General features: G+C 37.6%; 1 protein-coding gene across 1 annotated transcript in view; it reads right to left on the bottom strand.

Moving 5' to 3' along the window:
- Window positions 1–3,768: 3,768 nt before the first annotated feature.
- The window catches only part of HEATR5B (HEAT repeat containing 5B), a 54,537-nt gene continuing 39,908 nt past the window's right edge, over window positions 3,769–18,397 (bottom strand). The window contains exons 27-35 of the mRNA XM_015815995.2: window positions 15,123–15,360; window positions 13,228–13,485; window positions 12,805–12,932; window positions 12,179–12,323; window positions 10,829–11,098; window positions 8,272–8,496; window positions 7,549–7,700; window positions 5,294–5,507; window positions 3,769–4,321 (exon numbers count right to left, since the gene is read on the bottom strand). Coding sequence (XP_015671481.1) covers window positions 4,017–4,321; window positions 5,294–5,507; window positions 7,549–7,700; window positions 8,272–8,496; window positions 10,829–11,098; window positions 12,179–12,323; window positions 12,805–12,932; window positions 13,228–13,485; window positions 15,123–15,360 — 1,935 coding nt within the window. The 3' untranslated portion in view covers window positions 3,769–4,016. The remainder of the gene's footprint in view (window positions 4,322–5,293; window positions 5,508–7,548; window positions 7,701–8,271; window positions 8,497–10,828; window positions 11,099–12,178; window positions 12,324–12,804; window positions 12,933–13,227; window positions 13,486–15,122; window positions 15,361–18,397) is intronic.

Raw genomic sequence — 18,397 nt, 5'->3', positions numbered from 1 at the left:
AAAAAACAGTGGTGTTACAGAAGAGATTCCTGAGTCCAAGCAATGGGAAGAGTGCCAAAAAGAAACTCAGAGTAGCTCCACCTTAATTACACTAACTATAAGTTGTGCATGAGTATTACTTTAATAGGCTTTAAAGATTCTGTTACATTTCCCTACTAACCCTAAAGATCTTTCCAGATCTTGGGCCACCCTTACAGGACTTGACATAAAATTCTAAAAAAAAAATATTAGCACAATTATGGGCACAGCTAGTGGCTACTCTCTGCCCTGCCCTCTATCTAACAGGTGGGCATATTTGTTGGGCTACATATACCTAGTTTTCTAAAAATGATTATGTGGCCTCATTGCATTCTTGAAAATAATGTCATAGCATCCATCAAGGCTTTTCAGCATAAAACTCCTATTTTAGTTAGAAGAATCTAAAAAATAAAGGTTGGCAGACAGCAAAGAAGTTAACCACAACAATTAGTTTGCTTATCTTTAGCAAGTACTGCAATTTTGATTAGTAAGAAAAGGTAAATGAAGAAAATATGTCTCTAATTTAAAAAAAACAGGACTCATGGTTTTAACCATTTTTGCTTTACATGAAATTTGAAAAATGATATGCCTATACAGTATTTTGTGTTGCTTTTCTATGATGCTTCCCCCAATTAATTCCCTTCTGGAATTTTGACTCCCAAATTCAGCAAAAATATGAAAATAAAACTGACCGTGTTTATTACAAAATCTTATAGATTTTACAGTTTATAAAGAACTGAAGCATTTATGAGTTCTTCTCATTGTTCTCCATGCTTTAGCCCCTCTTTCAGAGTTATTTCTTCCAGGAACACTTCATATTATAGTCGGTAAAGAAAAGAAGGCAAAATAAATAAAACCCTGTGCATTCATCTCTTTTGTTTTACAATTGGGTCATTCCAGCTTCATATACTGTTGCAACAAACTTGCCACTCTCATGAATTTGGATTCTAAATCTAATTGAAGAATATGCTGATACATATTTTGCATACTGAAGCTCAATCAGTTGCAAGAATTAACCATGCAATACTCGCAGGAAAGGAAAATAAGGGTTTTGGAATGGCTTTCACAACCCTTAGACTTGAATATAATTGAAAATCTGGGGAAATCTTAAACGTGTAGGACCTAAGAAAGAAGAAGAGTAGGGAAAAAATAGCAACACAAGATTAGACAGACTTGGTTGACCACGCACAAAATTGGTAACTATTATTTCTGCCAAAGGAGACATTACAAAATAGTGACAGAAAGGGCAGTCAAACTTCTGAACCTACTATATTCATTGGTTTCTTATTTTGAAAATATAAACAGCAGCACTTGAATGTTAAGCATGCATTCAAATGTACAGAAAGATTGTTTCAGCTTCTTCTGAAACTTATAGTTTGATCAAGAGTGTCTAAATTTTGCATACAGCTACATTAGGTAGTTTATTGTAATAAATAAAAACTTGAATGAATAAATTACAGTGTTTCATTTATTACAACTCAGCTTCCTCAGCATTCCTTAAAATTTAATAAATAGTTATTAATATTAATTCCTAGTGGTTGAAAACATCATAAAATGACCATAAATATATACCTATTCCACTGTTCCCTTTTAGAGTAAGCAACGTAATGTAAACATTAAAAAATTAAGAAATATTAAATTAAAATATTAAGGTATAACATAACAGGAAAAATTGCAATTTTTTCATTAAGCAGCCAGTTTCCTTTTACAGGCAAAACCAATTTTGTTGTTTTGAAATATATATTTTTTTCTGTTGCAATTTGAACATTACAACAGGTGGAAAGGAATTAGAGTGGGGTGTTCATATGTCATGAAAATGGCTTTAAGGAGCTTAAGGATAAAAGAATATGATCAAAAAGTATTAGACCAGCAGATATAGAGTTACTCCAATTTCTGTTATGAACTACTCTCTTATTCTAGGAGTAGACATGCAATATATATTTATTTGCTGGTGCTTATACTGTATGCCATTCTAATTGAGCAGTCATGAAGCAACTTGTGAACTGAACTATAAATATATTTTAGGGGGAGAATGGCTATTGTTAAATGTTAATTCTAGACCTACAGTCTTCCCCTCTTCTGTGGTCTTTAGATATGTTGGACTATACTTCATATACATTCTAGCAAGTCTGACCAACGCCCTCTTTGTACCTCATCCTGTTGGGTCTTTCCATTGTAGGTCACAAATTGCCTTTAGGGAGTTCAGCTTTGAGTTGACTTTTGCCATAAAATAAAATGAATTCCTGGTCAGCCAGGTTTTCTCATGAAAATCATTCTGAGAATGCAAAAACCATTTTTGCAAATAGATAGCAATCTGTGACAAGAGAACAATCCTGCCCTTCAGAAAAACTCGTAACTTAAAGAGGCCTGACCTTACATAACAGAGCCTCACAAACCAGACTGTTCATAACCCCTGCATGAAAAGTCTCTGTCAAGGAGCAAATTAAATTGCAAAATGCTCAGACTATGAGCACTGTGTTGGTACAGATGAGTAACTTAAAAACCATGCTCTAACATCAGAGTAAAATGAATCAACGGATCATGCTCCCTAATGAAGGCATTGCTATTTGCTGAATTGTTTTTAGACATAGAAATATGCTTCACAGTTCAAGTGCATCTACAAAATAAGTAGGGCAGATATCTTCTTTATCATACAGTGTAGTCTATTTTGTTTATGCCTATATGTGACAAAAACATTCACAAGTATTTGTTGGTTTGTTACAAAGTAGTACCCACGCCACACTTTATCAAGAAGATACAACAATTCAAAAAGAAGTCGAATGAAACTCTGGGATAACATAAATTTTAACCGAAAGGGCAGGGGGATGAGAAAGATTTAGCCATAATTTGATGGCGCTGCCCTACAAATTATTTCTAACTCTGAGAGAAAATGTTTTTTACACTTTGAGAACTGGATTGTCACCTCTTCTCCAAATGTAAGCAATGTTTTAGTAAATGATCCTGTACTTTGGAGAGCTTTATCTTTAACAACTAGATGCACTAAGGCAGTGATGGCGAACCTTTTAGAGACCGAGTGCCCCAAAACCGTCCCCTGCCCCGCTCTGCCTCCCGCCATGCCTGTTCTGCCCCATCCACCCCCTGCCCCGCCCACCCGTAGGGCCACGCACCGCCTCCATGGCCTGCAGCAGATCGCCCAGGCAGCCCTGCAGCGCCATGGCAGCCACACCCTCACCCACACCCCCGCAGCAGCATCTGCACGCTATGGGGCCTGAGGGCGGAGTCTTGTTTCTGCTGCCCGGCTATGTCCTTGGCTGCGCTGCTCCATGCGGGCTGCGCCCAGGGGCAACTCTCCTCCAGGGGGGCTGCTGGTGAGGAGGGGACCGCAGGGGGAGGCGGGGCTGGGGCGATGGCATGCGTGCCCACAGAGAGGGCTCCGAGTGCCGCCTCTGGCACGCGTGCCATAGGTTCACCACCACTGCACTAAGGGAATACATTTGGGTGCTTCATTTATAGCTGGATAAGAGTTAGTAGAAGCTACTGGAGAACCATATGCAAGACTGTATGTTTACCATTTTTGAATTCCACATCAAATTGCTTTCACTGAAACAATTGATATACTGCAATGTGACAACAGCTATTGCTCTTTTTTAAAATGCTGTATAAGAAAGCAGTGTAACTCACAAGTTTCCACAGATAGTACTTAGTGGAAAATATATACCCACTATATATAGTTTCAGAATTAACGAGAACTCAACATTCTAAAAAGAAAGACAAAGACTACATAAAACACATTGTTAAAGGAGATAGTTTAACACAACCTCGGATGCATGATCAACTTACTCCATTTCATAAAAATCTATGTACATCCAGATATCACCTTTCTTGCAATGCATAGATTTCAAACCATAATACAACAATCCCCTAGAAACATTCATTGGCAACGTAGAGCCTGTTAACAGACGATGAGAAATAGAGAATGAGATACAGCAGCACAGAAGGAATGATGTATTTCTTGATGATGATTGTTCCAACAAGAATCAGAAAAAGCTAGTTTTAAGTTTAATTGTTGGCGTGGAATGTACTGTGGGCGGTGGTTGCCTGGCAGCTGCCTTTGCTTTGCTTGCCTGACTTGCTCGTACTGCAGTTTCCAGTCGTGCTTTCAGTTCAGGAGCTGCTCCCATCACTGTCTTAAATGCATGAGGATAGAGGGGCCCAATGCGGGTGAGATCCTGGAGAGCAAATTCATGAAGTTCCTTTGATAGCAGGGATGCAGAAGAAAATGCATCTTCATTCAGTAAATAAGATATGAGTGTAGGGACGAGAAGAGCGAGCAATTGTACTCCTAGGGAAAAAAAGAAATCAATTAAAATAATTAAAATTCAAGACTGACAATGTAGAATATCTTCAGCATATACTGTTAATATATTACTGTTAGAAAATAAACATCCCCCAAATAATGAGGTTTCTTCTTGATAACATTTAAAAAATGCCCAGTGGTAGAAAATAGAACAACTATTTTAAGGCCTTCACATCATTCAGCAATGTGATCAGTTCTAGTCTAGAAAATATTTCTCTAAAGTGCTTGGTTACTATGGGGACAGGTATAGAATAAAACTACATTTAGCAATATACTGAAGAGGAGGTGACTTTTATAGATATGCTATTTGAATCTGTCACATGGATAAGAGAATTAGAATATCATAACCTCATATCTCAGATTGGTTGCCACAGATAGATGTGCTCTCAAGAATGTGGAGAGGCTCTATCTAGGCATATTGCCTTGTTCCTTTTAATATAAATATATATGCCTATATATTTGTCTCATGCATTTGAATACAGCTATACCTATTTAAGTGAAAAGGATATATCTACCCATCCAACTACATGTCCATAGCAGGATAATTTGTGAACAGGATAATTTTTACACAGAAATTATTTATTAGAAATTCTAGGTTTTAGGGCAGTATGCTGCAAATGAGGATCTATTTTTTGCTGATTAAACTAATAAAATCCAAGGGACATTGTTTTTCTTAAATAGCTCACAGAGCAGATACTAGGCATTAGAATGATCTAGCCCCAGTTAACTTTGTCTCCCAGAATTTTAACTGCTCTGGATGGCTCCATGTCAGAATATTATACAATATCCTTGGAATATCACTGTCTCGCATTTAGGAAAGAGAGGGTAAGTGCTGCACTTAACCAAAATATGTGGTGCAAGATGAAATCTAGTCAATCCCAAGAATGCTTCAGCTTTTACCATATGCTAATGTGCTCCAACAAGATAAGTACGGTAATTCTCAATCAAGGTACTTACTATTCTGCTCCTCACCAAGCGCAACCAGTGTTTCAAGAACTTTAATTCCTTCCTGGATTGCTAAGAGTTCTGTTTTGTTGTTTGGACGGTTGTTCTCCACAGCTTTTAGTTTCTCAACCATTATTGGTGCCAGGGAATGTATATATGGGGTAGAGAGAGCACGATTTGTGTGTTGGAATATAGAAAGTAGAAGATGGTAACATTTGGCTTGAACCTAATCACAATACATAAATATAGCTGTGTTGGTAAGAATTTGCCATAAAATATCACACTCAATTTAATATTAAAAGGAAAAAGCAAATAAAATTGCAACAATGGAGTCATATTTATTATCTACCTTGTAAACCTTTCCATCATGAAAGCTTTTTTTTTAGCTTAGCTTTCTGTGGGTCAAAAATTGCATACTTCATTCATGACACATACAGGTCTAATCTCACTGGATTCAATCAAATGCTTCTTTTAAAAGCCTAACTAGCCACAGTAAAAAGGATTTCTGGAGAGGTAATATAATATTCTGCCTATTTTTTCACAGTTCCATATGCCAAGTGGAACACTGCATGAATATTCAAATGTGAAATATTTCAAACTAAACTGTGTTGCACACCCTTAATAAAAATACATATTCTCATCTAAGGCATTCTAGCCAATATGATCCTTTTTCAACAACATGAATATTAATGCTTCAATGGAGACAGAAATGTTTATCAGATAAATCTGGCTTGTCAATTTTTTTTATTTCTGGTCTGTCTTCTAGTTTTAATTTTTAGGGTAAGTATGTCAAGTTAACTAAGCATATATCAGAAATCTTATTTTTTAATTTGCTTTGTTTTCTTATTTTATTTTATTCTAAATGAAGTGTATGGCTGTCCAGCTCACAAAATGCAACTGTTGTTCAACTAAAAATAAAATAAGATAAACAATAAATATAAAATAAAGAAACCACAGCAATGGACTATAAAGAACGCAAAAGCCAAAAGTGCAACATATTCGAAACCTTAAAGTAATTCTGCAGATGGACTTATCAAGCGTTCTAACTGAGTGAGCTTGGGAGGAAAATCAAGTTTTAAAGCCATATGGAAGATAAGAGTTTTTCGTCAGATCTTGTGGGCTAGGCAGACTTAATCAAGATCAACAATCCTACAAACAACCAGGCCCTATGTCAGTGATGGCGAACCTATGGCACGGGTGCCAGAGGCAGCACTCAGAGCCCTCTCTGTGGGCACGCGCACCATGGCCCAGAGATGGTAACTGTCCCTCTTCAACCAGCCGCCCGCTAACTTGCCGAGGTCCCACATGGCCGGATGCATCCCAGCACCCATGCGCTCGCTGGCCTCTGTGTGCAGGGGCTGATGGTATCAGGCAGCAGCCGCCCCGGCTCCTGCCTCACCTTGCCCTGCAACAATGGCACTCCCACCCTGCCTCGCCTCACCACATAGGACGAGCCTCCTGCCCACCGCCCCACCTGCCAGAGACCCCCTTGGATCTCCCCCAACCCTGCTTGGCCCCCACATGCGTCCCTCCCCACGAGCAACATCGAGGTGATCACGCCCACCTTGGCCTCACCCACCCAGTCTGCCATGACCACCACAGCCACGCCCACCCAGTGGGCCATGCCCACCTGGCACCCGGCGATAAATAAGTGGGTTTTGGGTTGCGGTTTGGGCACTCGGTCTCTAAAAGGTTCGCCATCACTGCCCTATGTCATGAAAGTCTTTATAAATAACAACCAGCATCTTGAATTGCACCCAGAAGCCTACAGGAAGTCAATGCAGCTCAAAAAGTAGTGGTATTACATGGGTTATTACAATATGCCATAACTATACATACTATTGCTTTTCAATAATATAAGACCATTTCCACATAAAATGCATTCTAATAGTTGAAGCATGATCAAGGCATGAATGACTGTTGAGCAGGGCTCCCAATTCAGGATTAAGCCCAACTGGCACACAAGAAGGAATTATAGTTTTTATTCCCTATTCAGATCCCCCAAAGTCTCTAAACGCTGATCAAATCCTGTAGGCCAGGGGTCTTCAAACTTGGCCCTTTTATGACTTGTGGACTTCAACTCCCAGAATTCCTCAGCCAGGCACTCATAAAAGGGCCAAGTTTGAAGACCCCTGCTGTAGCCCTTTGGGGAGCAGCTGCAAAGAACTCCAAGGCCAACAGAGAACAATCTGATCATAATATGGTACTGATAATAACATATATGTAAAATAATATCTAAAGGGATAAAAGCTAAATGACTTACTCACCCAAGGATCAGATGAATTCAATGCTGTTTTAAATCTGTTAATGCAGCCATTTTGCAATGTTTGCACACCAATTATTTCAGAGCTTGCAGACCAAAGGAAGAGTGTAATAGCCGTAAGCATACTTACTTCATCTAAAGTAGGCTTGGAGGCTTCTGGGGAAATAAAACAAAAAGATGCTGAAAAAGAGTTTGAGACAGGGAAATATAACAGCTATTTTCAAGAGTGAAGATGCTGAAAAATATGCAATGTTGCTGATTTCAAAAATAACAATCTTTTACAGGACAATCGATCCAAATATTTTTTTTTTGATTAAACAATACTTTTATAATGTAAATGAAAGTGGTACTAAGACAGTAAGAACCTATTTTGCTAACTTTGTGTGAAAAATCAACTTTGAATGAATTGAACTATATGAATTTTTAAAAGTGACATTTTACAATACTTACTGAATTTGATTAATTAATCAGTCCTGTCTAATAAAAAACAGAATTTCACATACATGTGAATTCCTTCAGCATGTATGGAAAAATAAAACACTGTACGCATTAAGGAAGATTCTGAACTCTGCTCCATCAACAATGTGAATACAACACTATTTGCCTTGAATTCCATACCTTTTTGTATAAATCTAAAACATGCAGTATATTGACATAATTGTACCATATAAATCAGCTAGCTTTGCTTCATTTTAAAAAGATGCTACAGTGATAACATGAAAATTACCTGGTTGAGAGTATTCCAAGATTGAGGCTAGGGTGCTGCGGATAAGATTTGTCCACTGTTTATGAATATTCTCATTCATACTCATTGGAAGAGTTACTATGTTTTTCAGTCCCTGAAGTGCTGCACTGACTGGCGGTAGGATCTGATTTCCCACAGTTTTTATAGCAGTATCTTTCAACACTTGTATTATTAGAAAGAGGATAGTAGGTAATATAGTCATAGATCCTAAAACATAAAATAACTTTATATCAGATACTTTCAGAATGCACAAGAGGCATGATCAATGCCAAACACAAAGTATTCATGAGTAACTACCATCCTGGGCTCTTTTGGTGAAAAATTTTTTTCTTTCTTTCTTTCTTTCTTTCTTTCTTTCTTTCTTTCTTTCTTTCTTTCTTTCTTTCTTTCTTTCTTTCTCTCTCTTTTTCTTTCTTTCTTTCTTTCTTTCTTCCTTCCTCTCTCTCTCTCTCTCTCTCTCTCTCTCTCTCTTTCAATTTGTATGAATACCCTTCTCATCTAAATCAGCAGTCTCCAACCTTTCAGGTACTAGGGACTAATTCCGTGGAGAAAATTTTTTCCACAGACTGGAGGGGGTGTGGTTTCGTGTGCTGCCTGCATCCCGCGAATGGGGCTTTGCTTGTTTGCACAGCCCAGTTTCTGACATGTTGTGAACCGATGTCAGTCCATGGACTGGGGGTGGGGACCCCTGATCTAAATAACTTTGGGCAGATCACAACAGGTGTAAAAAACAATCCAATAAAACTAGTTAAAAAAACTAATATATAAACATAAAAATCATAATCAAATTCATTATAAGAGACAGAATTCATTCTCATCAACTCAACACAGCCACTATAAATGCTTCCCACTATTGTCAGGGTCCCAGACATGGCAGCAGAGCCATGTCTTCAGGGTATTCCTAAAGGCTGTGGGGGGGGGAAATTAAAGCCCATTGTCTGACGGATGTTCCACAGGTCCTTTTTATCATGGCATAAAAAGCTTTCTTCCTGGATCCTGTCAAATGAAACTCTTTTGTGAAGGGGACCTGTAACATGCCTCTCCTGATAGTGGGTAGATGTAATGGGGGAAAGGCAGCCTCTCAAATTACCTGGTCCCATGCCATATAGCAGGGGTCCCCAATCCCTGGGCCATTCAAAACCTGGCTGTGGAAGCAGCAGGCGAGTGCGTGCATGCAATTCCACTTGCACATGCAGCTCCATGTACCCTACACTTGCACAAATAGACCTGCACAGGTGTGGGTGCTTGCCTGCACTCACATGGAACCATCCCCTCCCCCCCGTCCGCAAAACCGGAAAGGTTGGAGACTACTGCCATGTAGGGCTTTACAAACAGCACCTTGAACTGAATTGAAACTGGAGGCATACTGGCAACCAATCTGGCTTGAACAGCAGAGGTATAATGTGCACTGATTGAGAAGGACACATAACTTCACACTGATGCATTCTGTACCAGCTGCAGCTTCCAAATGCTCCTCAAGGGCAGTCTTGTGTAAAGCACATTACAGTAATCCATTCAAAAGGTGACCAGGGCATGAATGACTGTGAATATAGCCTCCAGGTCCAGGAATGGGCACAACTGGCATGCAACATGGAGTTGTATAAAGCAGGTGTCCCCAACCCCCGGTCCATGGATCAGTACCAGTCCGTGGCATGCCAGCAACCGGTCTGCACAAACAAGGAAAACCCCACCCACAGGATGCAGGCAGCACACCAAACCACGCCCCCTCCGGTCCACGGAAAAACCTCTCTCCACGTAACCGGTCCCTGGTGCCCAAAAGGTTAGGGATCTCTGGTATAAAGGATCCTCTGGACCAAAGCTGCTGTCTGCCCTTCAAGAAGGAGACGTGAGTCCAGGAGAACCTCCAGACTGTGCCCTGAATCTGTTTGGGGCAGTATGATTTCAAAGGTGCATTGGTGCACTTGTCAGCAACTCTTTAAAGAAATTACATCTTTTGTCCGAGATTATGCAAGAATGCTGGAGAGATATGTTTGATTTAGGGAGATGTTTGATTATGCATGCACTTACACAGACCAATTCAGATAATTGATTAGTCCTATTAAATATTAACCAATGAAGAAATACAGGAAAGTAGACACATGGCAAAAAATGCACATAAAAGATATGCCATAGATAAGTAGTGGTAGGAGGTGAATGTGGTTAATGCCCTTTTTTTAAGGTGTAACAAAGATTGTTCTAAAGAAAAGGAAATGTCCGAAACTGAAATTAAGGAATCTAGGGACTCTTAAAAAAGAAAAGACAAACTTAAGCTTACTCAAGTGTCTCTAAGGCCCATAGAATAATAAAACACATCTTAAAATCACTTTTAGATTTGTATGCTTGTTTTTGTCCATTCTATCACCAAGCAATGTTCTGTCCATTATTAAGTGTCACACACCACTTCCTAAACTCCTGCTGCTTCCTTAAATACTCTCCACACACTTTGTTTTGTTTAAATTTGGGTTTTTCATTTCACTGAAAAGAATTAACATTTTGCGGAACCCACTGATTGAATTTTGAGAAAGATCTATTATACTACCAGCTGGGGAACAAAGAGTGGGTAGATCAGACAGGATGGCAACAGTGGCAGCCACCAGACGAGCACTTTCTTCTGGGAGCTGGGTTCTGCTGAAAGAATGACTTGGAGAATCTGACATTTTTGTGCTCAGATGTGGCATGTGTCGCACAAGGATAAACATTAGAAGTTCCATAGCAGCAAATACAAGAGATTTTCCTGGCACAAGACCACCACTGTCTCCTCCTTCACCCAGCCCACAGCTATTGTCTTTTTCTTTTGCATCTTCTTCATCTACAAAGACAAAAAATGGAGAAATAATATAATAATATGAAATTCAGGCAAGACATTTTAGAAAATGCTATCAACTGCACACATTAAAAACGAAGTTTAAATGAAGCAATCAACTGAAACTCATAAGTAGTCAAAAGCTCACAGGTTGTATTTGTTTTCTATTTCTTTTTTTATAGAAACTAGTGAAAACAAGATGAGAGATAACAGAAAGTATATGCTAATATCCAAATTAAAAAATACAAAGATATGAATACATTCCGTTTTAAATCAGTAAGAGATAAACGGTCAAAGCAAAAAATATCCAATGTTGACATAAACACTAAGTGACCCACCCATTTTTTTTGCTTTGCTTCTATCATAATTGCATCAATGTATATCAAATTATTCCTTTAAGAAAAGCTTTGCTTTTATTCTTATTTCCTTTGTACAAATTAAAAAAACAAGCAAATAAAGAAAAAATATACATAAACCTGCATATACAGAGCTAAACGTGACAGATTTATTTTCTTTTCTGACAAGGATAATAAAAACGTTTTCAACATTTTAAATTGTTTTCCTTATATTTTGCATGATAATTCACCTCATATCCCTGAAGCTAAAAACATACAGGATAAAAAATCATGAGAGGACATCAAATCTTCTCATGAACAATGTCCCTTAGAATTCTAAATAAACATCCAGGCTTATAACTTGGCACTGATCTGGTGGGGGTTTTTTTTCAACTTTTCTTCTCTTTTAATTTATTTGAAATTTGAAATTATGTACAGTATAGCTGCTATTAAATTTCTATTTTAATTAGCTGAGGTATAAAAGTCCATACATTTAAAATGTCATACATAAAAGCATGTTACAGCATTTCAGAGCAAAAAATATTTTATTAAAGATATTTGTTTTTAATCTTGCAAATGTATCTGGACATATTTTAAATATTTTGTAAATTCAAAAATGAACATCCAGGACCAGGGCAGACATTGGTCAGTTAAGCCAATACATGATTCAAGAGGAAAGTTTTACATAGCCTATTTCATTATTTTTCTAATCTGGATATCTGTAGCATGAAAAATAACATGTATTTCTTACTCAATGTATTTCTTTTGTCTTGTAAATGATCTTGAGCAGCTCTTATAATTTGTTGCACAACTTCTGTAACTAAGAGTTGAACTGAAGGAGGATTGCAGGTCAGCAAGAGTCGATGTAGCACGCTCAGAAGTTCAACACCAAGTAGCTTAAAAAATTAATTGTAAGCAGAATTTTCAAAAAATGACATTTGCAATATTCCATCCCATTTTTGATATTGTCTTCTAGCCTCTTATTTAATTTACATTTGAAAGATTGTTCAGAGCAGTAGATCATTTTAAGCATTATAAGCTTAAAAATGAAATAAGATTAAGGGCATCATTTTCTCACCTTCCAAATTTCAAGTAATTTTACTTCAATTACTTTTGTGCACTTATTAAAATGAAACCATTACCTTTCATTGTTTTTTTTAATGCCTTGGTTAGCATTTTGTTGTTAGAGGTCTAAAATAATGATTTGTTATTTGATTATATTTTTTTCTTAATAACTATTAATGACCAATAAGGGAAGACACCAACTAATAATAAGCATTTCCAGTCCCTGAAAATTACATTTTCCTTTCATTTCATTTTCAATCTGTTCAATACTCTGCATGCTTAATGGACTACAATAATTTGTCTGCAACATACCTGATCTTCTGCAATGTGGATTCTAGCACAAGAGGAATCTAGTAAAGTGTGCAGTGCTTGCAAACAGGACATAACATGTTCGACAGGCTCTTCTGGTCGAGGAGAACATAGAAACTGTATGCTAACACCTGGGGAGCAAATTACTTTAAGTTTATAAATAGTAAAGTAGTATTTTTTGCAGATTTTAAGGCATACATAAAGTACGGGTCCTAATAGTTCTTACATGCAGAAGCTGTATATTAAATCTTTTTAGTTTTTAGTTTCATCAGGACAGTGTTTTCACACACTACAAAGAAAGATCTGGGTATTCTTGAAACCAGAATGGTTCTGTTTTAGTATTGCCATAGTAATCCTATTATTTGATAATGTGTGATAAAACAATGGATACACTATAGACTTCTGTAATAGACTGAAAAGCATTACCTAAAATCAAATGCATTCTATCTTTATTTATTTCTTGCAAAGTTTTGGTGGAAGGTGGCGTTTCTGATGCTGGGTTTAACATAATGGGTGCAGCATGCTTTTGTGGAGGTGTTGCTGCTGATGCATCTTCTGTTTTTTCATAGGTATTAAACCCTGTACTGTTTAGCCATAGTGCAATTGCATGTAAAATTGGGGTCCATGAATTCCGATAATGTAGTCTAGCTGTATCAATAGTCTCAGGAGTGTAAAATGCTCCACCTGTTAAATAATCATAATGCATTTTTAATAAGAGATAGAGACAATAACAATTATATTACCTTTTTAATACATGTTTGTAATATATCCCACAAGACACAGAAACACCTCATCTCTCTCTTGTCTGGAATTCGAAGATAAACAGAGCTGGACCTCCTTGGTTCTTGGAATGGGAGATAATTATGAATATCAGGCTTGTAAGCTAACAGGAGCTATCAAAAAATACCCTGGAAGGCAGCAGTGGGAAATCACTACAGTATCACACTGTTCTCAAGAAATCTACACAGTTTTGTTGACATAGTAAAATAGGAGCAAAGCCAAAGTCAAGGGAATCTTTACAATATAGGTGCCCCCCCCCGGCGTGGTTCACATATCCATTTTAGATAATGAGAGATTTCAGCATATGTGTAAATATTTTCATTGAGTCAGTCCAGTCACAAAGTTCCGAACAGCTTTTGTGTGGCAGCTTTCTCCTCAAAAGTATCTTGCTTGATTGGTAATGAAGTGACTTACCTTTTCATACCACATGGCTCATGCTGACTTGTGTAGTTCTGTCACAATCTAAATCCATTATTGGAAGCTGGCTTTCCAATTTCCTCAAGATGATCGAGGGCAGTACTAGAGTCCAACAATGTTAACTGTGAGCCATCTACAAAAGGTACTAGCATCCAGTGGAGCCTGGATTGTGGTCTGCAGACTGATGACGCCAAACTCTCAATTGCAACAGTGGAAGGCTGTTCACTGACTTCTCAAGCTTGCTCTGACTGCTGAGTGGTCTGCAAGCAGCCAGCAGCAGAATCAAGCAGACCCTTTACAGATATTGTGAAAGACCAATTTGGAATGAAGAAGTTGGGATGAGCCATGTGAGGCACAAAAAAGGCTCAATGAGCTGTCCCAAAGAAAAAGGCCAAGCACCACAAAAAAGTCATATGAAGCCCCACAATCTAGCAAGCTCCACTTTGACTAAGCAAGGAAGAAGAGAAGCAAATACAGTACAAGTATATTATGAAAACAAGTGTTGTGGGAGGAAGTCTTGTGGGAAGCAGTGGATGATCAAAGGCTCCAATTAAGTAATGGCTTGATAACCATTTATCCATCCTTTACACTGGAACAGAGCTTTTATAATTATAAGCATTTTTGGATAGCTACTAATACATCTGTGCACATTAGGGATATAACACACATATCTGTAGCTTATATAAAGACAGGATTCATGACATGGCTGCTTAATATGATTCCAGTACACCATACTGATTGTCAAATTATCAGAAAAGTTGAACTACTGGTATCACTTATGTATGCCAAACTGGTTCATGCATGAGGACTTGAAGATTAAGGCATGATTGAAAGCACTGTATTTAAAAGGGAGATGATATAAAAATACTGCTGATACATGCAAGGGCTAAGTAATTAACTTATAAATGTCAGGTTTTTTAAAAATCAAGGATCAGGGTGATTTTTTTTTTTTTGCTACACCTTCCCTCGCTGCCCAAATGCTTTTGACCAAAAGTAATTGTACCCTTGTATTTTTGCAATGTTCTGTCATGTCAGAAATGGCAGCAGAATAAATGAATTGATAATCATCCTAATGTCTGCTTTTTACCTTTGTAAGTGGTTTCTGAATAAAATTTATGCCTTACCGTCTGGAGGAAGCTGACTTGCAAATTCAGCTGGTAATGTCAAAAGGGCATAGTCTTTAAGCGCAGCTAACCAGAGACGGCTAAGAGTGGGCAGCTCTGGTTGAACAAGGGTTATTAGACTATCTGGTGGCAGTTCATCTACTGCACCATAATCGTCGTCGTCATCCCCTCCATTTTTTGCTGCTTTCTTTGGTTTGGTCTCTGCTTCTTTTTTAATCTTCATAGCCACAACATATACCTTTAGATAAAGCACATGCAACGTATTACTAAGTGTGTGGAGAATATAAAATATGTCTTACATGTCATTAAACATGCTGAACTCTGATTGCTTTAAAAACTTAAAAAAGAGAATGTAGGTAGTAATTGAATTAGTTTTACTAGTACCATTATATATATTGTAAAGAAAGTGTCTAAATACTATTGAATAACAGGAAAATTTTAGTAATCACACTTTTCATCAAATTACAAGTCCTCTGATATTCATTCTCACCACAATCCAAGAAAATAGCTCCTTATTTTCTTGACTGTTTTGCATTCAGGGAAGAGAGACTGAGATAAGAATGTTGCCTAAGATCAGCCAGCAAGTCTGTACCTGCAATGCATTTCATTTAAAAACTTTGCATACCATATCATGCTAGCTCCCAGTTATTGTGCTTTATGTGTGCATTAAATTTAGTGCAAGAAACGAAAACTCTTAGGAAATTTCTTAGGAAATTATCCTAATTTACACTGGCTTAAAGCACTATAGCAGTATTTTTCAATTTAATTTAAAGGCTCAGTAACCATGAGGTTAAAACAAAACTTTAAAAACAGATGTATTAGAAATTTTAAATGAAAATATATAAGAGAAAATCCTAAGAGAGCTTTGGATTTTGGCAAGAGCTCTATATTATACCATAACACACATTATACAAAAAAAGCAGGACTCTCCCCTGCCACCTCTGTCTTTTTTCTTAATTCTCACAATCTCCAAAGGGGATAAAATTTTAAAGGATCATCATTAAGATAAACTAAATTCAAACCTAAATGTACAGCAGACTGGAAATTTACAGAACCAGAATGAATTGAAAAATATCAGTAACCAATTCTTCATTACAGTCTCTATAAAACATGCAGTACAGGCAATTAGCATGTTAATATAATCTGGAGAAGTGAAATGTGTAACACGGGATATAGGGTAGCTTTGTCAGAAGCTGTGTGCCCGATGAATAGTGCCTGAGGAACATGGGTGATTTCAATCAGAAGGGGGAGTGTAGATCTCAACAACATTACACTTTTCCATAACATTTAAGATCTACTGTCCTCATTAAATGACTCTGAACAGTAGAATATGGATATTAGTTAGATCATAATAAAGTCTGGCAGTGGCCGTGGGTCATTTAGCAAAATGTTAGAAATAAAATAAAATACTTTCCCTACAATTAAATTATGAAAGTGACTATCTTTTAGAGGTTATAAGTTTTAAGAAACACAAGATGCCATATAGTCCAGCCAGGATTGAGAATTTGGGAGGGATTGCTCAATAGGGTTTCAAAAAACATGACACAAATTCAGACCATCTTTGGGGGGGGGACCTCTGCATAAACGAAAATCTTGTCCTTATGAAAGATCAAATAGGGCCCATCTGAATGAAGGACATAAGCGAAATGTTATGCTAAACTATGCCATGCCATGTCAGAAAATGAAAAAGGCATATTCTGGAGACTAAAAAGCAACACCAACATGGATAATACTGGATAGAATTTTTAAGGAGAGGACATACACTATGGAGAAACAAATTTGGTAAAACCTTTTCAAAATTGTTTTATAATTGGGTGAAGAAAAATCAGTAAAGCCATCCATTAGGGCTACTGAAATTGCCACAGAATTGATCCTTAGCTGAAAGATCATAAATCTGAAAGTAGTTATATCTAAATGCTCAGTCAAATTGTGTTGGGAGACAAATATTTTCCTGGGTAGCAGTTTATCTATTTGTATCCCACTTTTACTATTTTTACAAATAACTCAAGGAGGTGAGCATATTTTCCCCATAACAACAACACTGTGAGGCGAGTTGGGCTGACAGAGAGAGTGACTAACCTAGCTTTCCTGGCTAAGATGGGACTAGAATTCATGGTTTCCCAGTTTCTAGCCTGGGGCCTTAACCACTAGACCAAACTGGTAATGGAAAAAGTTGATGGCCTCCTGATTAAGGAGGCCATTGCAGCATCAATAGAATAGCATGAGATCTGCCCTGAATGATTCTGGCCACATCCACAGAATCCATAAAAACAAAGGAAATAAATACAAGAAATGTTGGAACCACTGGAACTAGAACTTACTTTCTAAAGATTAATAACCAAAGCCACTTCTGCTGAAACAGGGGAGAATAATTGTTGACATAGATGGTGCAGAGCCTATTATTATGTGCTATTATGCTTCCTATTATTAGGGGCCCCCTGTAAGAGAAGAAGAGGGCCAGGATTGAAGCATGACATTTCTATTTGTGCATTGTTACTGCCAGTGCTTCAAGAAGCCTGCCAGTACAGTGCCATATTCTACCATAAAAGTGTGCACAGCTGCTATACAAGAAAGACATAAAATGATCTATAGTCACTAGGATCTAGAGAACTGCACCAACATGCAAGTTATCAGTTAGAGTGATCTTACTGTGGTCTGGATAGTGCCTATCACAATCCCAATAATGGGAGCAAATTTTGCATGAATGATGGTATCTTGAGAAAAGACTGAGTTATTTCAAAATAACTGCTGCTCCTGGAAGTACATGCCAGATAGCTAGAAGGCTCAAACATACTCTGGTCGAGATAGACAAGCTGGAAACTAGGAGCCATATCAATTCTGACAACATGAAACATGTTGACATTATAATAGCTTGTTTTGCTCTGTCAACATAACAGTTTACATTATGTTATTTGCTCTGTCAACATAACAGTTTACGTTAAAGTTATTTTCACCACATTTCCTATGTTTTAATGGGGTTTTTTGCAGTTTTGAGCTGTGAAGCTAGGCTGCTTGTTGATTGTTGACATAACTGACATTTTTGCCTTGAGAAATATTGACTCCTAATGTAATGTCACGTTGGAGACTAATCATTGACCAACTGGACATCTGGAGAAATAGAAGATGAAGCTGCTACCTCTTGTTGAAGCAAATTAGAAGAGAAGCAGAGGCTTTTAAATTGAGGGAGCTAACACAGAACCACATGTATGAATCACAATAGCCACAACTGTAAGCAATAATTATTCTTTCTCTGCAACCTCAAATACCACTATCAC

Source organism: Protobothrops mucrosquamatus, unplaced genomic scaffold (assembly GCF_001527695.2).
Source record: "Protobothrops mucrosquamatus isolate PMUCROS unplaced genomic scaffold, P.Mucros_1.0 scaffold393, whole genome shotgun sequence".
Lineage (NCBI taxonomy): Eukaryota > Metazoa > Chordata > Lepidosauria > Squamata > Viperidae > Protobothrops > Protobothrops mucrosquamatus.
The sequence above is the reverse complement of the archived record's forward strand: the minus strand, read 5'-3'. Positions and strand labels throughout refer to the sequence as shown.